The sequence below is a fragment of the Staurois parvus genome, unplaced genomic scaffold, assembly GCF_062004578.1.
Source record: "Staurois parvus isolate SC_StPar_1 unplaced genomic scaffold, SC_StPar_1.0 ptg000195l, whole genome shotgun sequence".
NCBI classification, from domain to species: domain Eukaryota; kingdom Metazoa; phylum Chordata; class Amphibia; order Anura; family Ranidae; genus Staurois; species Staurois parvus.
Genome location: NW_028317991.1, coordinates 11,552,479 through 11,578,514, shown reverse-complemented (window position 1 = coordinate 11,578,514; position 26,036 = coordinate 11,552,479). Strand labels below are relative to the sequence as shown.

The window sequence follows — 26,036 nt, the reverse complement described above, 5'->3', positions numbered from 1 at the left end:
CGAACACACACACACTTTTCTGCAGCCATGCCGCCCTGTGTGTTTTGCTGTGTATTTCTAGAGAGTTTTTTCTTTCTTTGGGAGGATGCATGTGATCAGCACAGGGCTAATCAGAGTGTCAGGGGATATGCAGCCTTATAGGACAGTCAGAGGAGAATGAAAACGCCTCCTACAAGCTTTAACCAATGCTCAGCTGGACACTGACAGAAGTCACAATACTGCTATAAACTGCTGAAAAGGTATTTAGCAGTTTATATTTACTAAAATAATTACCTTTCCATGTTTTGTGTACCGTGGAAGACCAGATATAGTGAATGCAGGGTCCGGGAAGACCAGATATAGTGAATGCAGGGTCCTGGGTTTAGTAACACTTTAATGTTTCCTAGTTTAGATAGGTGTGAGAGGCCTACAGGATAGATGCTGATTGACGGAATCACCCACTGGCTTCCTATAACTTTCGCTCAGCATTTCCCCTTGGTCTTGTTGGCTTTGACCTCCCCTTTTACAGAGTATTGCTATTAAGAGAAGACAGCAGATTAACAGGTACAACGTATGTAGGAGGAGTTGTTTATCTCTGTGTATCACCTGAGGCTAGTCACTTCACTGGGTATATGTAGGGGTTAACAACGACTGTAAGGATTAGGGCAAGGCAGCAGTTGAGGTGGGGTGACATGACTCATTTCATTCTTCTGTTCATGGGGTCATATCTAACATAAGTATACTGTGTTCTGACCAATTTTTTAAATGTTTTGCATGGAGTGGAAAAGGATTAAAACCCCGATCAAATGATATTGCTATCGGGGGCTCTGTTCTGAAGATTTCCCCTCCTTTGCCATCACAATGATGAAAATCTCCAACAGTTACACAGGGAGAAATAAAAACACTTTTTCTAGTAGAGTAAGGGAAGACTTTTTATTGCTGTGTGTCCCTGTTGTATGTTTCCCCTCACTTTTTGTCTGGTAAACTATTGTTACAGGAAGTAAGGGGCCATCTCTCCAAAGGAGCCCCGGGTACCAATAAAGCCCGAGTCTCGGTTCACACCACTACGGCCTGAAAGTTGTGCCGTCTTACAGTGCAACTTTGCCAGGCGCAGGGGCGTATTTACCACAAGTCATTTGCCTAGGGTGGAATTTTTCTTCCGGGGGGGTGGCATCTCCCCCCGGAAGAAGGGATGGAAGAAGGGACACACACGCCATGGGAACAAGGTGGGATCCGAGAGGGGCTGCGGGCTGCTTGATGGTGTATGCAGAGCCTGCCTCTCATTCCTGGGGATGTCAGGAGCTGTGAAGATGAGTGTCTTTCTCTCTATCGCGGGGGAAATAGTGGAAGACTCTCCCAGTTGGGGGGCAGGGGTGTTGTTGGTCAATGTCAGGCTTTCTCCACAGGAGGTGGAAGGGGGGGGGGCATTTGGTGTCCGTGGGGCAGATGATTTTTGTGTTGCTTAGGGCAGCACAAAACCCAAATACACCACTGGCCAGGCGACTTGAGTACTACTTTGAAGCGACTCTGAAGCAACTTTCAGGGAAGGCCAGGGTAATCTTCCTGTAATGTCGGATCCAAATTACATCATTATAGATGAGGATCCGACTTGGAGGCGACTTCCATTAAAGTCTATGGGCACAGGTCGGATAGAAGTTGCCTTGAAGTAGTACAGGAATCTTTTCTAAAGTCGGAGAGACTTCAGTGGTGCTAATTAAGTCAGCTCTCATTGACTAACATGGGATGTCATGCCACTTGGGGTCTTACAAATCGGAACCCAAGACGCGGCAGTGTGAACCGAGCCTGACAGGTGCTCTAATCTTCCCCACTCCATCCTAAACCAGAAAAAAAAAAAAAAAAAAGTTTGTGGTTGTATATGCACTTTAATTCCTTAACTCTGCACACTTGCCAATCAGTAAAGCACAGGATGGCTACAGCAGTACATGTTACCCGAGTGATGCGTTATATAGACGACTTGTATTACATACACTTGCTCCATCCAGTACCAGCACAGATCTCCCGGGTGCCAGGCGTGCTAGTGAATGCAGGGCGGTATACACACACAGTCCATCCCGGATGGTGCCCGCAGCCTCCACCCAGCTCACTTTCTCTGGTTTGTGAACTGAAAATACAAATGCACATAGTGTATGGTTAATAATTGATGAGAAGCTTCTTCTCTGTCCCATGTAAAGTATAACAATGGTTTCTAGTAGTTGTATGCTGAAGGAGTGCTTACAGCCATATTTATTATTATTGGTACTTACACTCACCGGCCACTTTATTAGGTACACCTTGCTAGCGCCAAGAAAATCTCCCCCACACCATTACACCACCACCACTAGCCTGAACCATTGATACAAGGCAGGATAGATCCATGCTTTCATTTTGTTTATGTCAAATTCTGAACCATCTGAATGTCACAGCAACCAGTCTGCCCATTCTCCTCTGACATCAACAAGGCATTTTCGCCCACACAACTGCCGCTCACTGGATATTTTATTTTTTTCAGGCCATTCTCTGTAAAATCTAGAGATGATTGTCTATGAAAATCCCAGTAGATCAGCAGTTTTTGAAATACTCAGACCAGCTCATCTGGCACCAACAACCATGCCACGTTCAAAGTAATTTAAATCCCCTTTCTTCCCCATTCTGATGTTCAGTTTGAACTTCAGCAAGTGGTCTTCGCAATGTCTAGATACCTAAATGCATTGAGTTGCTGCCATGTGATTGGCTGATTAGCAATTTGTGTTACCAAGCAATTAAACAGGTGAACCCAATAAAGTGGCCGGTGAGTGTATATAACGCTGTCAATTTACGCAGAGCTTTACATATATATATTGTACATTCACATCAGTCCCTAACCCTCAAGGGGTGTACAATCTAAGGCCTATAACTCACATACACATACTAGGGCCAATTTAGACAGGAGCCAATTAACCTTCCAGCATGTCTTTGGAGTGTGGGAGAAAACCGGAGTACCAGGAGGACACCCACGCAGGGAGGACATGCAAACTCCAGGCAGGTGGTGCCATGATTGGGATTCAAATCGACAACCCTAGTGCTGCCAGGTGGAAGTGATAACCATATATTAACAAAAGCAATAATTGGACATCAATGAAGTCTTTACGACAGCCACACATGCAGATTTCCTTTGCAAGGTCTGACTACTGCACTGTCTGTGCTTTCCTCACATCAGATCACTATCTGATCCAGCTGGAAGGGATAGCTATCCCTGATAAAGCATCGTGGGTTTGTGGCGTAACGCGCAGGGCGGAGCTTAGTGATGTCACTTCCAGTTACGGAGCCACGGACCGGAAGTTCAGGGTTTTGCTAATATGCAGTTGTACACTATATCTTTGTAAGTGCATACTTGGCTGTTTATATTGAATAAACTACATATATTATATGATCAAAGGCTGCCCTTTCTTATATCTTATGCTGATGCCGAGTGGAGAAGAGGACCTTACAGGTATCGTTATCTGGTTCAACAAACACCATTAATATTATGCATTACAAGTTTTTGCTGTCCATTTTTGGAATGACTGTTTGTTAGACCTATGTATATAGGTCCGATGCTTCAGGTGAGCGGCCATTCAATTTTAAGGTGGAGGTGACACGAATTTCTTTTTGTGGTGGAGCACTTGATTATAAGTGGAAGCACTGATGTAAATGATAGTCATTGGCTAAGAAGCACAGAGACTGTTTCACTATTGATCATGTTGGACTTTATTATTTATTTTATATTGTTAGTGAATTATGCTTATTTTTTTTATTCATGAGATGTTTATGGTGATACATTAATTTATTCATTTTTCACAGAGTAGCGCAACACTAATTACTTATCTAATAATATACACTGTCACTGTACTAATGACACTGGCTGAGAAGGGGTTAACATTTAGGGGCAATCATAGGGTTTATTGTGTGCTTAACAATGTTTAGTGTGTGTACTGTGTGCCGTTTTCGCTAAGTAATGTGCAGTTCTTTACTCCCTGCTTTGCAAGGAGAGAAAAAACAGCACATCACTGCTGTCTGTAGAGAGCCCTGTGTTGCTTACCAACACAGGGCTCACTTCTGTTATTCGTTCAGCTCATCAGCAGGTCTCGGCCATAAATCATTGGCTGGGACCTCCTGATCAACTTGTGCTGTAGCAATTGACAACACTGTACCCATATGAAATTTTTATAATTTTTTTTTTAGACAGAGCTTTCTTTTGGTGGTATTTAATCAAACACTGGGTTTTTTTTTTTTATAAACAAACCCAAAACAACTGAAAATTAAAAAAAAAAAAGTTTTTTTCTTAGTTTCTGTTATAAAATTTTGTAAAGGAGTACTTTTTCTCCTTCACTGATGTGCAGTAATGAGGCTGCAGTGATGGGCATTGACAGGCATCACTGGTGGGCATTCACAGACATCACTGATGGGCACTGAAAGGCAGTACTCATATATGGCACTTATAGGCATCACTTTCTGGAACTGTTAGGTGGCACTGATAGTTGTCACTGAAAGGCAGCTCAGATGGGCACTGATATGTGGCATTGATGTGCACTGATGGGCACTGACAGATGGCATTGATGGGCATGTCAGCGTGACAGCTCGAGAAGAGAAAAATGCCGATAACCGGCATTTCCTTATTTAAATGCAGTCAGCTGTGATTGGACACAGTTGATCACACATGACAGAGCCGAAGTCATTGGACGTTAGATGATTAGAGTGGGACGACGTCATATGACATCCTCCCAGAACGAGAGAACCACCTAGCGCCCGTCATTTCTTTATATGGCGGGTGGGAGGTGGTTAATTAGGCTGGGCACACACAGACTGCTGGTCTCCTGCAAGCTGTGGACATGGGGTTAGAGACTTCCTAACTCCCAAGACTCTTTGGAGACTCTGGACTCCAGAACCCAAGCCAGGAACTGACAATCCCAGAGAAAACTATCAAACCAAATTTTATCCGCTCAGAGTAGACATTCTGGAGCCCCTTAACCTGAATCACTAAGAACTGTGTGACACATACTCCAATTTCTACCATGACAAGGTACAGCACAGTTACAATATATATGGTTCAATACGTTGTTCAACCAACAAGTTCACTTTTGCCAGAAATCCAAAAAATCTTCACTAAATAAAACTCATCTCAAACAGAACACAGGCAGAGACAGAGCCCCATGCAGAGGAAGCCTTGTAGATCTGTGTTACATTGCTCCAAAGGACAGGATGTGAAGCATGACACTCTGCAGAGCACCAATAATGTTTTTTTTTTTTACTGTACCGTAGCTGGGAAAGACTGATGACCTGGGCAGAATGTCCAGGAAAGCCAGAACAGGACAGAGATGTGAAAAGGGAAGTACAGGGTGTAACCACAGCACTAGATAAACAAGACATGGACACAAAACCACATACAGGAAGGATGGTGTCCTGTTATTACTCAGAATAAGAGATGCAATACTGTAATAATAATGGAGAACAATCGGCACATAAAATATACAATACATAATAAATTGCCCATTTTAGGAACAGAGCTGCCTATGGATGTGAACGGATACGTGCCTGGCTCCTCTCCAGTGGATGTTTTATAAGCAACCTGTGTGGTCCCCTACCTTTCCAGGTATCTACTTTTTGCCTTCACAGACTGCAATGAAGCCATTAGTGTCTCAGGTGGAAAGTTAGCATTGTTGGGGTACAAGCGGCAGCAGAGTACCTTAAACTGGCCATACACTAATAGAATTTAGTTTGAAAACTTTTGTTTGGGGAATGTTCGTTTGATTTTTGAATCTTTAGTGAGGTCAAATCAACATTTGTTTTTGACCACAGTGATAAGAAAATTCAAAAGGAGCAGGATGGAAAATTTTCTTTGAATGAACAATTTTTTTCAGTACAGCTAAGCAGGCCATACATTATGCAATGTGATTGCAGGAAAATAAATTGCTTGATTTCCCCATCAACACAATCAGTGAATTCCTCCCGCAGTCCTACTGTGTACTGCTGGCAAGGAGCCTTCTCTGCCAGCAGAAAACGATCACTGACAGCAGCTATAGAAAGAAAATGCCCAACAGGCTGGTTGTACTGAAGCTGATTAATGGATCTACTTCAGTACAACCAGACTGTCCTTAGATGCATCGAATCTTGACTGGTGCCTGCTGAACCAGTCTGGTTGCAGTATTTAATTTTGGAGATCATCCTACTTTACATGACTGCTGTCATGAAATGTTTGTCCCTGGCATAAAGTCTACATTTCAAAGAAAAAATGGAAATGGTAAAGTAGCAGTAAAGAGTAAAAGTCAACTGAGCTGGCTGGAAAACTAATGGCCAGCGGCTGCCTGAATAGAATAGCTGGCAGCAGAGAGTCTTCCATCCACAGTGTTTTCTCTCTTTCCGAAGAGAACTCTAGCCAGCAGTTCCTGCAAATGAACTTTTTTGGAGGACAGAAAATGTGTTTGTCCACTAATATCACCCCACAGGTTGTACTGATCTGTCCACTTACCATCTGTACCTGTTCTATTCTGGTATTGTAAACCTGTATGCCATTTCTTTTTGTTCTCTGCCTACTTGATTTGACTGTAACTTTGTTGCCATCCAATAAACTTGATGTAAAAAAAAAAAAAAAAAAAAAAAAAAAAGATTACCCCACAGGAGACATAGGGGGCAATTCACTAAGACATACATTTTTGCATTAAAATAACTCATGTAGCATTTTTCTCAAAAGTAGTCGATTCACTAAAAAAAAGTGTTATTTAGTGTGCTAAATATTTATATTTTATATTTATTTCATTAAATTTAGCGGTATTTTTGGCATAGTTTTTTCACAACTTTTTTTTAAATGCCAACACCACAAGAAGTTCTGTAAATAAATACACACAGAAATATTATGACACTGAAAACATTATTGTGTGCTTTTATTTACAGAACAATCTCCGTCTGTTAAAAATTACAATTTATTTTCATTCCTGAACTCACGGAAGACAATTTCCACACTAAGACCCAGTTCACAAATATGCGAATTGAATGCATTTTGAACAGCATCCGATTCGCATGATGTGAACCAAAAATCTTTTCTATGGAGCCGGTTCACATATATGCAGGCCAGCAGCAGTGCGATTTTAAAAAAAGAGTCTGTTATGATTTTCAGGCCCGGTTCAGGTGCAATTTCCAACGTCATCCACTTTAACAATTTGCATTGGAATCGCACCTGAACCGCTGATCGAAGTCACGGCGGATTCTTTTACAAATCGCACTGCAAACCAGCCCCGCACATATGTGAACCCAGGCTGATACATTGTATACTTTTAACTTATTGGCCAGTGCAGTGAGTTCCCCTCATTGTTATTTTGTACATTGCTAAAATACAGACTGCCTATTTGCAGGTGATAAATAACAAATGTGTGTGTTCTTTAGTGAATTGAATTTAATTATTTATCTCCTTTTTTTTGCAGTTTTTACCATTTGATATTATACTTCGACGAATTTACTCTCTTATCTCATGTGATATTTCAGAAAAATGAGTCAGGTGACCTTCATATCACATGTGGAATCCTTTAGTGAATTGACCCCATAATCACACTTCAACAATCAGCACTCACCCAAATCATGTTCATGGACCCAGATGACTTCACAGAGACCAGACTCATCAGAATCAAGGGGTAAAATTCCTATTGTGCAAAGCAACCAGTTAAAGATGGGACAATTTGTTGAGGCTTTAATTCGAGCAACACAAAATAAAGTACACGTGTAAAATAAAGAGATAGTAAGAAAAAATATGGCAATTTCTCATGAATGGTGACCACCGAATATTAGTGTCGGACCATCCTGTCCACATTGCGCACTAACAGCCATCCATTAAATCAACAGGGACCTCCTGCGCTACTCACAATGGACTAATGGCAAGTAAGAGGGGGGGGCTGCTAACACCCAACCATATACCAAATGGATATTGTGCAAACGATAAAGTAAATTGGTGCAGCGCTACCCCAATCCTACACTACTCCTACGCTAGCTTAACTCAGATATATATAAATATACAAATAAATGATGTACCATACCAATATATAAAAGAACTTGGTGAATAGAATAGAATGCACAGAAAAACAGTATAAATCATCCAAACATGGTCTAATGGCTCGTAATCGCCAAAATATATGTGACTAATGTATGTCACCAGTGAAATTCAGTGAATACAATAAACAATCACTCACAAATCATAAAGTGAACTGATCCACTCAGGGATCCATGGTGAGACCAAAATATGAATTAATATTGTATTAATAAAGAAAACACCAGTGATAGGAATATAAAGGAAAAAAAGGAAAAAGTCCTAATGGGACTCCAAAAAGTATGAGCTAAAATTATCTATGATGAAACTCAGATTAACATATAAAGTGAATCCCTGAAATGTGGGATCAATTTTCACACCGATAATTATGGTGACCAAGGAGGCTACAAGTAGCCAAAAGAAATTGTGAAAAATAGTGAGAATACGTGAATCCCTGGATGGCCTCCACTGTGCTGTGGAGGAACATTGGGTAGAATATTTCAACCCCTTGCTATTGAGAGAACAATTAGCTCATCGACATCACAATGCCCTGCGTAAACTTTATTTAGTTTGGCAAGGTTGGTTAGATATCCCCAGGACTGGCCCTGTCACAATCAGTGATAGATAGGTTGCGGCTAATGTAAGTAATGCTGATACGGCTATAAACAAATCTTTGCTTTAAGTAAACACACCTCTTAGGAACTATTTAATTGCTTCTATTCTACATGTTTTGTGATTTATGAAACGGAGTTCAATTGTTTTGGATTTTTGTCCTATATTCTGCATGTTACCTACGGAATGCTGTACGATCTTTTATGATGGCTTGACTTATAGTAGACATAACTAAACTATGTAAAACTGTATCAAATGTATATTGTGTAACCTGTTACCTTTCTTGTCTTACCAATTGACATCAATAAAATAGTTAGGATTGAAAAAGAAGAGTGAGAGCTCAGCAATCATATGACTGCTTATCGCCGAGTTCTCATAGCAGTTCTGAGCAGAGACCGGTGACTGTCAGACACCGCTCTCTGCTCTGCCCCCCCCCCCTCCCCCAGCACTCACTGGAGTGCTGGGCTGTGGAGTGGAAAGGAGCGGCTGGTTGAGGCTCTCAGCAGCTCTCTGGGAGGCTAAGCAAGGTGCTGCTCCAGACTCTGCGGTGGATCCTGACTTTGAAGTAGGGATCTTTCCCCAGTTTGGACTGGCTGAGTGTCAGAGCTTTGGCTGTACTTCTCCTTTAAGACAATGTGAATTTGTATATTTTGATGAAAAGTATTGCCTTTTTTTTTTTTTTTTTTTTTTTTTTTTTTTTTTTTTTAGGCAGTATTTGACATTTTGGGCACTGTGTCTAAATTCTAGTTACCCCTTTATTCTGTGGGCCAAATTGCTGCACTAAATTATTTGTTTTGGGGTCATGGTATTCATACACGGTAGTCAGTGTGACATCCGGACTGTGTAAGTGTGACAAAGACAGCATTGGGGGAGATTTACTAAAACTGGAGCAGTAAGAATCTGGTGCAGCTGTGCATGGTAGCCAATCCGCTTCAAATTAAGCTTGTTTGATTAAGCCTTGACAATAAAAGCTGGAAGCTGATTGGTTTCTATGCAGAGCTGCACCAGATTTTGCACTCTCCTGTTTTAGTAAGTCCCCCCCATTGTCTTTTTTTATTTTGTTTTTTGGTGAAGGGTGCTATCGTTTTGACATGTATAGAATAAACGTTGACAATAGACACTAAGGAGCCAGATCGTTGCATTTTTTGAAACAGTAATCCAAATTGACAGCAGCATGACTAAACTTGCCATAGATGGATCAAATCTTGGCCAAAACTGTCCGAGATTCATTCCATATATGGGCAGACTGGCTGTACTGAAGATGATCCGTTGATGGACTTCGGTACAACCAGCCTGTCAGATTTTTTGCATGCAAATCACTGCCAGCATATATAGTGCCAGCAGTAGGGAAGGGAAGGCTCCCCACCAGCAGAACACAATAGTGCTGCTGGAGGCATTCCCCCATCAACACTGACTGTGTTGATGAGGGAATCGAGTGATTTTGATTCCTTCCACCCATGGTATAAGGAAAGAAATTTGTATAAATCTATGGCCTGCCCTATAGGAATACTGGACAATATCATTGCCAGCAATTTTTGTCCCATCAGCCTATCACTGGCCATGAGCACTGACTAGTGACTAAGTATATGCAAATGCTAACATTCAGAAAGAAGACATCTGAACTGGAACTTCTACTGGCTGTGGTGTCATTGTCAAAAGGCAACAATGTGCCCCCCCCCCCTTTTTTTCTTCTCTCTCCCCCCCCCCCCCCTTTGTCTCTTTTCCAGCTTTTGGTTTCGGACTCCATTCTGTTCCTCATTCTTTTATATACACTTTCCATAAAAATGGACGGACTCCAACACTCAAAGTTGCAGTTAGTTTTGCCCCCCCGGGGGTGCACCTCATGTCGGCACTCTTCACTAAAGTATATTGTATTGCCTGTCGATTGTTTACTTTTTGTACTACTCCTGGCTGGTTATTGCATCGCAATCTCTGTACTTGGGGGATATTACCCCTTTCCTTTTGACGTACTGTATATACTGGAGATGTTTTTCACTTTTTTGTGAGTGTGGTATTGTCTACAAGAATTTGAATTAGAAAAAAAAAAAAAAAAAAAAAAGGTAACAATGACCCCAAACTCAGGAATAAAGAATTATAAAAATTACACTGTAAGGCTAGTCATAGACTGTTCATTTTTTTTTGTAGGCCAGCAGATTCCCCTATCCACACATGTTCAGTGGATAAAAGAATCCTCCCTGTTGTGTTATTGTATTCAAACAGCGGGCCCTCCTCCACTGTCAGAACACACCGGTTAGCAGCTGCAGCTGATTGGCTGCAAGCCACCGATCGAAAAAAGTTTTCCAACAGTCCCCTTCAACAGAAATCAATCATTAGATCGACTTCTGACAAGCGGGAACAGCCACAGATGGATCCAAGTTCAGCCAGTTCCTGCTGAGCCAGACAAAATTTCAATTCACCTATGGGAAGCTTAACTCTACAAAGCAAAGAAAAAATACAGACATAGGTACAGTATGTGCTCTTACCTACAGCCTCGTCATCTGGGTGAAAGAAAGATACTTTAGATCCCACTAAATATAAAAAAAATTCAAGATCTGTAGAATTACAAGATTGCATGGAAAAGCAGATCATCAGTTATGTATTAATGCCAAACTCCAACCAACATTTTTTCAAAGATGGACAGTGATGAAAAGGGTTATAACTTATTCTAGTTGTTACCTGGTGGCTGTGTCCATTTTGGAGTGATTTCTCATTACTTTCTATCCTGCTGACCACAAGGGAAGTGAGAGCCCATTTACCCAATGTGGCGAGAACAAAAACAAAATCTCAAATCCTCCCCTCTCTGCTGAAAAGTAATATGCTGCCTGTGTTCTCACTGCAAAAATCTGCCCTAAATCCTACCTGGTGATACCCCAGGAAGTGAGGGGAAATCTCCTTTACCAGGACAGACGTGTTACTGTCCCTGGAGCAAAAGGCAAGGGAAAATCTTCTAGTGGTGACAACTGTCTAGGAAGACATTTGCTCTCATTTTGGATAGATTTTCTCTCACTTCCAGTTGTGTTTCTGCAACAGAGAGTAAAAGGAAATCTCCCCAACAGATATAATTTTCAGTTGTCTGTAATAAGACACTGTGGAAAATAATGTAAATGCAATATAAAACGACAAAATTAATATAAATTTATATTATGTGTCTGCCATCTCTTACCTTCTAGGATTACGCCAGCCACTTCTCTTCCTACTGCTACAAACTCTCGCTCTGGATACAATTTTGAAATAAGCTAATATAGAGACAAAAAAAAAAAAGTTTTGAAGTCCGCAATCTATGTACAATATAATGCACACATATTAAAGTGAACCTCCACTAAACCAACAGATGAAATTATATAAAAATTATTCTAAAAAGAATCTCCCCTCTTTAAGCAAATCCCCAACTGAGATATATAAACAAACCACACACCTTAAAAGTGATAAAGAATGATCCAACCAACAATAATCATAAATATGTCCAGTGTCTTAATAGTTCAAAATCACTCAAAGAAGAAAAAACTGTGATAAACTTGAAATTTTCTTATAGTGTTGATTGCTTCCGGTGACTTTTGTGAAAACCTCAAAGAAGAAAGAAACTCAAATAGTGTATTACCATAACATTATATGAAAAAAAAATATATATATATATTCAAATATAAATGAATGTGTGAAACACAAAAATAGTGAAACACTCACGAGGGTTTCACTATTTTTGTGTTTCACACATTCATTTATATTTGAATATATATATATTTTTTTTCATATAATGTTATGGTAATACACTAAACCCGCCTTTCCTTAACAGCCAAGGAGGATGCCATCTTGGCCTCTGCTTGCTCTGAACTTGCTATTGCACATGTGATCATCTATGGAACCAGCCATTTGAGGGCTTGACAGTTCAGTTGAGAGCTAACATAAGCGCAAGAGTGACTGTAAGTGTTATCATTCAAGGCATTTACAAGAAAAAGAGAGGAAGGCGCCTCTAAGCGCAGTATTGACAATTTATTTAGTAAACAATGGATAAATTGCACTTACAAGATAAACAATTAAAAAGACTCTTCCTGTGGTAATTAGATCCAGGTGGGACATCCAGCAGCAAACTATGTCTATAGGATCAAGAAGTAGAGTCCAGGATGTGCCTGTGCATCAAAAATGAAGCTTGGAAAGCAGAGTCAGATGTAGGAGGTGATGGGGGCGGTAATGCATTTTGGAGCATGCTCAATAGGCTCCTTCTTCAGAGGTCTAAAGAAGGAGCCTATTGAGCATGCTTTGAAATGCATTACCACCCCCTTCATCTACACTTGTCAATACTGCACTTAGAGGCGCCTTCCTTTCTTTTTCTTGTTACTGCATTAGAGCCTTGCTTCCACTCTAAGAGCTGCCTCAGTGTTACTGCTCCCATCCATCCATCCCTGATATCCATCCGACACCTTTATCTTACAGCTACAGAGGTTGGGTTCCAACAAGCGCGCCCTATATAATATACATTTATCATTCAAGGCATGCCTTCGATGGGTTTAGTCCCACTTCAAGCACTGGCCAAACCCTGCTATCTAATGCCGACCATAGACGGTTCGAAAATCAGCCAATTGTTCGTCCGAAAGATTAAATCGGCTGATTTTCACACGGTTAGTGGATTAATTCGTCGGCCGGTTTTCGCGTTTTTTCCACTTTTGGATTAATCGGTCATGTTGGAAAATTTGTGAAAAACGACTGATTTTCGCATCAATGATGGCCAAATCGTACGATAGTTTTTAAAATATGCGCGTAAGCCGTGACCAGATGTTTTGCCTGTTATATGGGGTGAACTTTATGACTTGGTCGGCTGATTTTCGTAATCGTTGGTGGTTACGTCGGTTTAACGAACGGCGGATTTTTCATTTATTGGTCGAAAAAAATGCACGGTTTTTGAGCAGTCTATGGCCTGCATAAGGCTCCTTTCACACAGGCAGTTAGATTTCAGCTTTTAGCTGCGATTATAGGAACATATTTACTGTAGCTAAATGCAGACAATGCATCCCTATGGCTCTATTCACACACTGCGTTTAGCAACGTTTTCATAACATATGGTTTTATGCGTTTAGGAAAAATAAAGTCCAGGAGCGATGTACTGCAGTTATCCATACATAAACGCAGATAATCGCAGTACAAAGAAGAAACAAGTAAACAGTTGCCGTAGAAAAGGCAGGAATTTATTACCGCAGCTAAATGCAGCCGCATGTAAACGTACAGAAATGCACGTAATCACAGACAAACACAGTGTACAAACACAAGTGATCTCTGTGCCAGGAGTGTTGGTATTTCAAAATAAAAAAGCATGCATTTACAAGAGGTAGAACAACCGCACGTGTGAAAGAGGCCCAAGTACTATGGAGCTGCAAGGGGTGGGGGGGATAGGAAAGCATTGATTTTCCAGTTTTAGGGAAACTCCTACCCACCAAACATGATCCCCTCCCCTATACTATACTGCTCGCTGTCCAAAGACAACAATAATACCCCTCAAACAACTATTGACAGGACCAAACTACCTCTAATTAGCGGTGGCCTAACTAAGCAATGCTTTTGGGTCTGAAGTACATTGTGATGTGGTTGCCTGGTTTGTTGCCTCTGCCTGAGTAGCAAATCATTGTCTGCATCTCTGTAGATGGGCGGAGCTGGGAACACAGGTAAAGGCCATACCTCCAGATTCCTCAAGAGACAGAAGTCTTCTGTGGATCAAATGATACAATTGTTCAACCTGCCAACATTTGTGCAAAACTGAAATCTCATCTTAAGATAAACAGACTATTTCAACACCAAGTAGTTACCTTAGTATTAATCTGACTCAAGGCACAAGCTTTCACTTGCAGTTTCACATGATAATCACTGGGAGACGAGGCTGGTTCCTGATTAAAATGAATTATAAAAGAACACAGATGAACAGAAGAGATCTCAGAACATAGGAAGGTAATGAAATTAAAAGCAACCCACAGTATAATGAAAAAATAAAAGATTGTGCCCAGACAAAGTCATAATGAAAAAATTATACAGAGGAACAAAAGAGGTCCCAGAACACCAAAACGTAATACAATTCAAATTCAAGTTCAATTTAATAAAAACTGAAAAAAATCAGTGCCTAGACAAAGTAAAAAAATAATACAGATGAAAAACGGAAATGTAGTGGGACTAAAACCAAACTCCGGTGTTTACTGCAAAACTCACCTTCAATCCAGAGCTGCCCCCATGACTCAAAAGGTGAAGAAGGTTTTTCAACAGAATGATGCCCATGGTCATTCAACCCACTTCTCTTCAGCCCAGGACATCATGAACCTGGTATGTCATCCCTGGGCCTACAGGATAATGCTGCAGAGAGTGGCACCACGTATTTATGTTGTGCAACTACATGGAGCTTTCAGGATCCTCCCACTTGTGGTGGAATAGGAGGAGGAAGATGACCCATAGGGGTTGATTTACTAAAACCGGAGAGTGCAAAATCTGGTGCAACTGTTCATGGTAGCCAATTAGCTTCTAGCTTCAGCTTGTTCAATTAAGTTGACAATAAAACCTGGAAGCTGATTGGTTTCTATGCAGAGCTGCACCAGATTTTGCGCTCCCCAGTTTTAGTAAATCAACCCCATAATGTCACGTGAGCAAACCAAGAACATATGCCAGAGCTAGATCAGGAATGGGGACCCCCATATTTCTCTTAGGAGTGGTTTGGGTGTACTTTGGACAGATTGGGCAATAGTTCAACGTCTATGGGGGCAACACAGGACAACTCCTAACTTTCAATCTTGGGCATTTCACTGATCAGGCTGATTGGAAAACCTTCCCCAGTTGCATCTGCAGTGCTCTGGTTTAGAGGAGAAACTAGTCCAGGACAAACTCATTGGAGAGCTGACCCACCCAATGGCAAGATGAAGAACAAAACCTATGGGTGCCTACACTGGTTCTACTGTGCATAAGTGCATGCTCAGGGCCGGTGTTACCACTAGGCAAACTAGGCAGCCGCCTAGGATGCACTGCCCCCTAGGGCGCAGCCATGGCCATGGTTGCCATACAGGGCTGGCCCTGCTGAAACTTTAATTTTATTTTCCCTGGGCCCCATCAGTTCACCGAACTGTCAGGTGGAAATGATCTGATAGCTGTGCAGCCTCCTGATCACTTCCATACCCCCCCCATGTGCCCTGCCATGCTTCCCAGGCTCCACGCGCCCATCAGCAGACATGGGACATGCATGTTGGGTGCCACCGGTAGAAGGGAGGGAGATCAGCGAACACCTGTTCATTGATCTCCCCTTTGTGTTAATGGCCTGGAAGCAACATTTAAAACATCACTTCTGAGTCCTGGTGTCACTGTCCCCAGACAGGATTAGGTGATGTTAGCTGGAGATAAGGCCATCTCCTGCAAACTTCAGCCAATCCATGAATAAGAGGTATTCAGTTCAGGAGGTGCCATGCAACATCACTTCCTCCCAGCACCCAGTCAATCTCCACACATAGCTAACATTGGCAAGGAAGTGAGAAAGCATTCCTGTACAGGCTACAATTTTTTAAGTTTTACTTTTTTAGTGGGGTGGGGGGGTGGGTGCAAGTAGCTGGTCTTGCCTAGGGCACAAAATAGTCTAGCACCGGACCTGTGCATGCTATAATCTCAGGTTGAAAGGCTGTGGATGTTTAAATGTATAAATGTTAGGCTTGGTTCACACTACTGCGATGCAACTTTGATGCAATTTTCAGTGTGATTATGTAGTGCGACTTGGTTGCATTTTTCCATGTTCTAGTTGGCCAAGTTGCTAAGAAGCACTGCAAATCACAACAAAGTAGTGCAGGAACCTTTTCCAAAGTTGCACCATTCGAGTCGAGTTGATTAGCATGGGTACAATTTAATAGAATGTGATTTCCCTTGTCTTGGGATTCTGTGCAACTCAAGTCGCACCAGAAGTCACACCAGTGTGAACCAACACTAAAATCCAACACCAAATCTACACATTTGAACAGGCTGAAAAAAGGAAGGATGCAGAATAATTATTTGTGGCAAAGATGAAAAAAAAAAAAAAAAAAACCCCACCTTTTCTTGCAATATGAACTTCTCTTCATCTTGCGCTGCAGATACCTGATAATATAATCCCTTCATGATGACCTGAACACAGAGAGAGAAGATTAGACTACAGGGTCTATTTAGAATAAAAGTAACACTGCCTTCTGTTGGACACGGCAGCCGTGCCTACATTCTGTGACCCATTGATAAAATGGGGTCTGCAGTGTCACATGTATAACGCTACAGAGAAAGCTCCATGATTGGAGGACAGACTGGTCATGTAACCGGTGAAAGTCATGTCACTAGACTTTCCTCCTGCAGAAATGTTTTTTGTGCCTTTACTGGAATGGCGGTCTACTCACTTATGGAGGGTAAGGTACATGTACAAAACACACAGCCCTACGATTTATATAATGTGCAAATTACTTATTTTTTAAAGAACCAGTATAGTCATGGTATGGTTATTCTGTGGTTTTAAAAATGGAGTTCCAGGTGGCACTTATATTGGTATTAAACTCAAAACAAAAATGGAATATATTGCAGCTTATCAATCATTAGATGTGGTGGCTGCATTAGTAATCAGGCCAGTAATTCACCCCCTGTACTAGAGCCCCCCCCCCCCCCCACTCTAGAGGAAGAAAAAGAAAAGGAAAGCAAAAGGGAAAAGGAAAGCAAAAGGGAAAAGGGAAAAGGAAAGCAAAAGGGAAAAGGGAAAAGGGAAAAGGAAAGCAAAAGGGAAAAGGGAAAAGGAAAGCAAAAGGGAAAAGGAAAGCAAAAGGGAAAAAGGAAAGCAAAAGGGAAAAAGGAAAGCAAAAGGGAAAAGGGAAAAAGGAAAGCAAAAGGGAAAAGGGAAAAAGGAAAGCAAAAGGGAAAAGGGAAAAAGGAAAGCAAAAGGGAAAAGGGAAAAAGGAAAGCAAAAGGGAAAAGGGAAAAAGGAAAGCAAAAGGGAAAAGGGAAAAAGGAAAGCAAAAGGGAAAAGGGAAAAAGGAAAGCAAAAGGGAAAAGGGAAAAAGGAAAGCAAAAGGGAAAAGGGAAAAAGGAAAGCAAAAGGGAAAAGGGAAAAAGGAAAGCAAAAGGGAAAAGGGAAAAAGGAAAGCAAAAGGGAAAAGGGAAAAAGGAAAGCAAAAGGGAAAAGGGAAAAAGGAAAGCAAAAGGGAAAAGGGAAAAAGGAAAGCAAAAGGGAAAAGGGAAAAAGGAAAGCAAAAGGGAAAAGGGAAAAAGGAAAGCAAAAGGGAAAAGGGAAAAAGGAAAGCAAAAGGGAAAAGGGAAAAAGGAAAGCAAAAGGGAAAAGGGAAAAAGGAAAGCAAAAGGGAAAAGGGAAAAGGAAAGCAAAAGGGAAAAGGGAAAAGGAAAGCAAAAGGGAAAAGGGAAAAGGAAAGCAAAAGGGAAAAGGAAAGCAAAAGGGAAAAGGAAAGCAAAAGGGAAAAGGAAAGCAAAAGGGAAAAGGAAAGCAAAAGGGAAAAGGAAAGCAAAAGGGAAAAGGAAAGCAAAAGGGAAAAGGAAAGCAAAAGGGAAAAGGGAAAAGGAAAGCAAAAGGGAAAAGGGAAAAGGAAAGCAAAAGGGAAAAGGAAAGCAAAAAGGGAAAAGGAAAGCAAAAGGGAAAAGGAAAGCAAAAGGGAAAAGGAAAGCAAAAGGGAAAAGGAAAGCAAAAGGGAAAAGGAAAGCAAAAGGGAAAAGGAAAGCAAAAGGGAAAAGGAAAGCAAAAGGGAAAAGGAAAGAAAAAAGGAAAAGGAAAGAAAAAAGGAAAAGGAAAGAAAAAAGGAAAAGGAAAGAAAAAGGGAAAGGAAAGAAATGCAGTCATCACACCTAAGTATTGGTAGGCTGCAAGATAAAAAAAAATGTTTACTTTTAAGTGTAATACCACTTGATCAGTAACTAGGAGAAAATACATAATACAAATCACCAAAAGTTTTTTTTTCACCCTGGCACACTACTAATATTCAATGATATACAACTGCATGGAGGATCATTCACACTATTGCATGGCATAACATCAACTACAATTCCATTCATTGAATGAATGGAACTTAATTGAACCATGCCGACAAATATGCATTGTAGCACAGCTCAATGCGTACCAATGCACTAATGTGTGCTGCATGCATGATTTTTGGTCTGTTGTGGTGCAATGGGCCATTTGTTCTCAAATCAAATGTTAAAATGGGCAGGACAGTGATCAATGGTTAGCACTTCTGCCTCGCAGTACTCGGGTCATTGGTTCGAATCCCAACTACAGCACCACCTGCCTGGAGTTTGCATGTTCTCCCTATGCCTGCGTGGGTTTCGTCTGGGTAATTGGCTCCTGTCTAAATTGTCCCTAGTATGTGTATGTATGAATGTGAGTTAGGGACCTTAGATTGTACACCCCTTGAGGGTTAGGGACTGATGTGAATGTACTGTACAATATATATGTAAAGCACTATACAAGTACCTGTAATAAATAAATAAATAAAATCAAAACGAAGTATTGAAATACTTTCAGACGTCATGGGGTTTATTTACTAAAGCTGGAGAGTCCAAAATCATACTCCCTTCTGCATAGAAACCAATCAGCTTCTAACCTCAGCTTCTTCAATGAAGCTTTGGCAATGAAACCTGGAAGCTGATTGGTTTCTATGCAGAAGGGAGTCTGATTTTGCACTCTCCAGCTTTAGTAAATAAACCCCCATTTGTCAAGTCATCAAAAGTACTGAGAATTTCTGTACAAATGTTTGTGCAAATGTCCATTCACAAATCTACTGTATGCCCAGCTTTAGTGATATAGACTGCCCTCTACATGTCTGCTACAGAGGGTATTGGACTTCAGACATGACCGGTTCCTCTCAATCTGACAACTTTGGCTAGACTACCAACCAGTCTCCTGCTTCAAAACCACGTTGACCCATCTGTAATCAACACAGCAATGCTCCCTTCCACCCCTTTTTGGGGGTTCATACAAGTCTGACACTCCGCAGTGGTGAACCTCTTCTGCCCCTTCTTGTCCCTGTTCTTCCCCCGCTTTCTTTCTTGTGTCTTACTTTCCCCCTTTCTCTTATGGGTTTGAGAATCTCCCTCTGCTGCTCTTTTTCTTTTCTATTTCAATGGTCTGACACCACTCCACATACTCCTAATGCAGTGTTTTTCAACCTTTTTTCAGTCAAGGCACCTTTTGGAATTGCGCACAATCCCGGGGCACACCAGTGTGAGGACTCAGGAGGTGCGTCCAAGCATGCTCTCTTTTTTATGTGTTCCTGCGCGTCACATTTTTTAATGGGCTGCTCTACTGTATGTTCGTTATACACACACAAAAAAGGTGCTAGCATAATTTTTAAATCATGCCACGACAAAACACATGGTGCTACGGTACCATGTGTTTTAGCAGGTGCAAACATACGCATATTTGCTATATTCTCTCCCACTCTACTGCCGATCAATCCTCTACACGTACTCCATACACACTGCCCAGCCAGATCAACCGCAATTGTCAGCAAAACAGAAAGCTATGGGGGCCGCCCGACCTGACCTTAGCAACCGATAACATCATCGGTTGGTAGGACACAGGCGGCCCGCACAGCTTTCTATTTTGCTGGCAAGAGTACACATAGCAGGAGGAGGAGAGATCCGGGAGGAGTTGCGATTGTGCTCTCTTACTTCTACAGTATCGCTCTAGATCAGATTGGGCAGGTACGGGTAATTTTATGTAGTTTTGCTGCGGCACCCCTGGGGACTCTTTGCAGCACCTCCTGTTGAAAAACACTGCCTTAACGTATGGATGTCCCCAGCTATGGTTCTTGTGGCCAGTGTTCATTGCCACCAGGAAGCTTGTTTTATTTCTTTTTTTTTACTTAATATAAAAGAGTTTTTTTTTCTTCTTTTTGGATCGTATCCAATTGCATATTATGATCGATATCTTTGTGACCAGGTTATAAGGCCCATCTACAGGAAACTGATGAAGACTATCAGCCACTCCGGTTATGTAACCAACATATTCTAACATATTGTATTAAAAACATCATTCTCTGCTAAGCAGACCCCATCATTTATATTATGACAATGGATACTTTTTTTTCAACCATTTTGTGTCATTTATCTCTCAAGATCTTATGTCATGTCAGTCCTCTAAATAAAGCTCTTTTGGTACCAGAAATTAAAGTGTTACTAAACCCAGGACCCTGCATTCACTATATCCGGTCTCCCCGGACCGTGCATTCACTGCATCTGGTCTCCCACAGTACACACAACATGGAAATGCAATTATTTTAGTAAATATAAACTGCTAAATACCTTTTCTCATCAGCAGTATATAGCAGTCTTGTGACTTCTATCAGTGTCCAGATGAGCACTGGTTAAAGCTTGTAGGAGGAGTTTTCATTCTCTTCTGACTGTCCTGTGTGGCTGCATGACCCCTGACCCTCTGGACAGTGCTGATTGGACCTGTGCTGATCACATGTACCCTTCCAAAGAAAAAAAGAAAAACTCTCACCAAACAGAACATGTGCAGAGTGACACCTAGAGCTCTATACTATCAGAAAATGGATTGGGAACAACAGAAGAAGGGGAGGATCAGAGAAGAAAGAATTTTCTACAATGTGGAGGATTAACCCCTTAGGTTCCATAGTGAGTATAACAAGCATGCTTTACTGCATATACAGACTGATTTTACGGTTGTGGGTTTAGTAACACTTTAAAGCTGGCCGTACACAAAGATTACCTTCATTCAACCTGCAGGGTCTATCAATCCCTCATCCATGGTAAACAGCGAGGATAGAGAAATCTCTACTGTCAGCTATCCGCAATTGTACAAATACCTGAACAGAGGTTACATCTGATTGTATGCAGACGCTGTATGCCCAACAATTTTCTCCATGGCTCCTCTGATTTTCAGATTGAAGGATGTTGGCTGGGAAGGTACTTACGGGGCCACTCAGTCTGAATTGTGTGCAACAAACTGAACTCTGTAAGTTTAATAAAATCTGCTAAAAGCAGATAGGATGGCTGAGGCTTGTAGTTCTCCACAAAAAGACAAAATAAACTTGTATTGGGGTTATAGCAGGGGTGGGCAAACTTTTTGACTTGCGGGCCGCAATGGGTTCATATATTGGACCCGGGGGCCGGACCAAGAGTAGATGAATGATGTGTATGTGTCATCCATAGTAAGTATAGTAATATTCCCCCATAGTAATTCATCCCCCATATAGTAATTCATCCCCCATATAGTAATTCATCCCCCATAATAATTCATCCCCCATATAGTAATTCATCCCCCATATAGTAATTCATCCCCCCTATAGTAATTCATCCCCCATATTAATTCATCCCCCATATTAATTCATCCCCCCTATAGTAATTCATTCCCCATATTAAGTCCCCAAGTTCCCCCTGTGTCAATTCACTTACCTTTGCTCCGCGCGTTCCTCTCGCCGTGTTCCCGCGCCGTTCCGGTGTAGCATGAAAATCTGTCTCCTATGAGGATCTGTCCCCCTCGACGTATCTGCGCATGTGCCAGTTTCAGGCATTAGCAGCCGATCGGCGATCTCCGGGACATGCGCAGATACGTCGAGGGGGACAGATCCTCATAGGAGACAGATTTTCATGCTACACCGGTCTTCAGGGCGGACTGCGAGAGGAGCCTAGCTCCGCGGTCCGGATTAAAAGGTCCGCCGGGCCGTATGCGGCCCGCGGACCGTAGTTTGCCCATTGCTGGGTTATAGAGTAGTTGTGAGCAGAAGAATGAATAATTGTGTCATAATGTAAAGCAATGTTATCATTATTATTTATTATTTCAGGTACTTATATGGCGCTGTCAGTTTACACTGCGCTATACATATATATTGTACAGTCACATCAGTCCCTAACCCTCAAGGGGTGTACAATCTAAGGTCCCTAACTTACATTCATACACATACTAGGGACAATTTAGACAGGAGGCAATTAACCTACCAGCATGTCTTTGGAGTGTGGGAGGAAACCAGAGTACCCGGAGGAACCTCACGCAGGCACAGGGAGAACATGCAAACTCCAGGCAGGTGATGCCGTGGCTGGGATTCAAACCAACGGCCCTTATACTGCCAGGCGGAAGGGTTAACCATTTAGCCATTGTGCTGCCCATAAATAAACAATAATAATAATGATAACATTGCTTTACATTATGACACAGATATTCATTCTTCTGCTCACAACTACTCTATAACCCCAATACAAGTTTCTTTTGTCTTTTTGTGGAGAACTACAACCAGGGGCAGATTGACAACTCATGGGGCCCCCAGGAAATAGGAGGATCATGGGGCCCCTGTGTCCTTGCCCAAACTCAAAAAAGCCTATGAAAAAGGTACCAGGGGCATCTCATGGGGCCCCCTACTGACCCCGGGCCCTCGGGCAGTGCCTAGTTTCCAAATGGTCAGTCCGCCCCTGACTGCAAGCCTCAGCCATCCTATCTGCTTTTAGCAGATTTTATTAAACTTGCAGAGTTCAGCTTGTTATACACAATTCAGACCGGGCGGCCCCGTCAGTACCTTCCCAGCCAACATCCTTCAATCTGAAAATCAAAGGAGCCATGGGGAGTTATTGCTACTCCAACTATAATATTTATCCCCAGCACTGATCACTAGTCCTGTACGGACCATGCTGACGGCTCTCTCTGCCTGATCTTGGTTTAGGAATACTTTGTTCCTATCAATGACACCTATTCTGACCCCACTAACTGCTACAGAGAATGAGCTGGAGGGCCCCATCCACAGTTTGCTATGGGGCCCCCATGATTCCTAGTTACGCCCCTGGCTGGAGAAATGCAACATATGCGCAAAATGCAGAAATGAAAACCAGAGAGATGCTGCGTCAGCAGGAGAAAGAACACATAAACAGGAACCTCCGGCAATCCCCCTTCCTACTGTACCTCTGTGACCCCGGCAGCCTCTCCTCTCCCTGCACTGCAATGAATGGGACCTTCCTGATTCTGCTGCCAGGCTGTGCAAGGAGGAGGGGGAGGAGCTACATAGAGGGCTGGGCCTCCCATTAACCCATCGCTGTCACAACAATAATCCTTCACTACTTTACTGTGAGGAACATCATACCATATATATATCTATATATATAGATATATATATCTATCTATAGATATAGATAGATATCTATATCTATAGATATCTATCTATCTATCTATCTATATATATATATATATATATATCTATCTGTATAGATATATATAGATATATACATATCTCTCTCTATATATATATATATATATACACACGCACAGAGTATATAGTCCCTTATTCACAATGAACTCTTTGATACTTAACAGTGTTTTTAAAAAATACTGACAATTCCTGTAGGGCTCATGCAGATTAGCGGAAATAAATGCCGCTTTAATATATTATTTATTACAGGTACTTATATAGCGTCATCAATTTACACAGCACTTTACAAATATATTGTACATTCACATCAGTCCCTAACCCTCAAGGGGCGAACAATCTAAGGTCCCTAACTTACATTCAAGTGTTACTAAACACCGGACCCTGCATTCACTATATCTGGTCTCCCCGGACCCTGCATTCACTATATCTGGTCTCACCGGTCCCTGCATTCACTATATCTGGTCTCCCCGGACCCTGCATTCACTATATCTGGTCTCCCCGGACCCTGCATTCACTATATCTGCTCTCCCCGGACCCTGCATTCACTATATCTGGTCTCCCCGGACCCTGCATTCACTATATCTGGTCTCCCCGGACCCTGCATTCACTATATCTGGTCTCCCAGGACCCTGCATTCACTATATCTGGTCTCCCCGGACCCTGCATTCACTATATCTGGTCTTCCCGGACCCTGCATTCACTATATCTGGTCTCCCCGGACCCTGCATTCACTATATCTGGTCTCCCTTGACCCTGCATTCACTATATCTGGTCTCCCCAGACCCTGCATTCACTATATCTGGTCTCCCTTGACCCTGCATTCACTATATCTGGTCTCCCCTGACCCTGCATTCACTATATCTGGTCTCCCCTAACCCTGCATTCACTATATCTGGTCTCCCTGGACCCTGCATTCACTATATCTGGTCTCCCCGGACTCTGCATTCACTATATCTGCTCTCCCCGGACCCTGCATTCACTATATCTGCTCTCCCACAGTACACACAACATGGAAATGCAATTATTTTAGTAAATATAAACTGCTAAATACCTTTTCTCATCAGCAGTTAGAGCAGTCTTGTGACTTCAGCAGAGCACTGGTTAAAGCTTGGAGGAAGAGTTTTCTTTCTGCACTAGGAGGATGCAGAACCCCTGACCTCTGTCTGGGCAGCGCTGATTGCCCCTGTGCTGATCACATGCACCCTCCTAAGAAAAAAAAAAAACTTTCTAGCAATACACACCAGACTGAACATGTGAATGTGGGTACAGGTTCAGTCTGTCTTATCAGGTGGATATTTGAACAAGAGGAGGGGCAGAGAAGTCAGGATCAAATGGCCTTTTTACACAATGCAGAGGATTAACCCCTTAGGTTCCACAGTGAGTATACCAAGCATGCTTTACTGCATATACAGACTGATTTTACTGTTGTGGGTTTAGTAACACTTTCATACATACTCATATTAGGAACAATTTAGACAGGATCCAAATAGCCTACCAGCATGTCTTTGGATGATTGGATCTGAATGCAGCTTTATTATAGCCAACATGTCCTTGCACATAGTGGCCTTTGGGCCAGTTTACACCAGGAATCGCACATGAACACATCCTACTACAGTGTATTTCAGCCCATACACTACTTTAAAAAATGCACAGCAGCCGGATCACATGATACTACTGTACCATGCGATTTGGCTCAGTCCAAAGTACTGCTTTTGCGACCTGTGTTTGGGGTGTCATTAAATTAACATTGATACTGCAGATTGCAAGTGCATTGCGTTTTGAACGCGATGCAGAAAACGCACATAGAATACAGGCTGCCTACACTCTGTACTGGTGTGAACTGGCCATTAGGCTTAGAATAGAGAAATGCCCAGATCCTGCATTCAAGATGAGCATTTGGGTGTAATTTCCACCTATACACTTGTAAGCACATATAGACGCATGTACATGTGTATGCACATAGATGTATTTCAGTAAGACTGGAGGAGTGGACGGACAGTTATAAACTTCTAAACACTGTCAGATGCATACGTGTCTAAATATGCATGAATGCAACTAGTTTACACGCCATTACAATTGTTTTTTATGTTGGATGTGTCCAGGGGCGTCCCTAGGCAGGTGTGGGGGGTGCACGCTGCACCGAGTGACACCTACCACACGGGGTGACACCAGACCTGCTCCACGAAAAGGTAAGTTGTAAAGCAAGCCGACAATCCCCGCAGGTACATTAATGGGGACATAACACATTGCTTTAACGCAGTGCACAAATGTAAACTAACCATAGCAGCCCACTCACA

At 42.0% G+C, this 26,036-nt stretch overlaps 1 protein-coding gene across 2 annotated transcripts in view; it reads right to left on the bottom strand.

Annotated features, from left to right (window-relative positions):
• CRYZL1 (crystallin zeta like 1) overlaps positions 1 to 23,577 on the bottom strand; it is a 47,027-nt gene extending 23,450 nt beyond the window's left edge. Inside the window, exons 1-8 of one of the 2 annotated variants that reach the window (XM_089677962.1) lie at positions 23,496 to 23,577; positions 20,888 to 21,057; positions 16,655 to 16,726; positions 14,413 to 14,490; positions 11,784 to 11,856; positions 11,104 to 11,148; positions 7,560 to 7,628; positions 1,968 to 2,101 (exon numbers count right to left, since the gene is read on the bottom strand). In XM_089677962.1, the coding sequence (XP_089534088.1) occupies positions 1,968 to 2,101; positions 7,560 to 7,628; positions 11,104 to 11,148; positions 11,784 to 11,856; positions 14,413 to 14,490; positions 16,655 to 16,720 (465 nt within the window). In that variant the 5' untranslated portion in view covers positions 16,721 to 16,726; positions 20,888 to 21,057; positions 23,496 to 23,577. The remainder of the gene's footprint in view (positions 1 to 1,967; positions 2,102 to 7,559; positions 7,629 to 11,103; positions 11,149 to 11,783; positions 11,857 to 14,412; positions 14,491 to 16,654; positions 16,727 to 20,887; positions 21,058 to 23,495) is intronic. The other variant, XM_089677964.1, reaches the window with a different exon arrangement.
• Between the last annotated feature and the right edge of the window lie 2,459 nt (positions 23,578 to 26,036).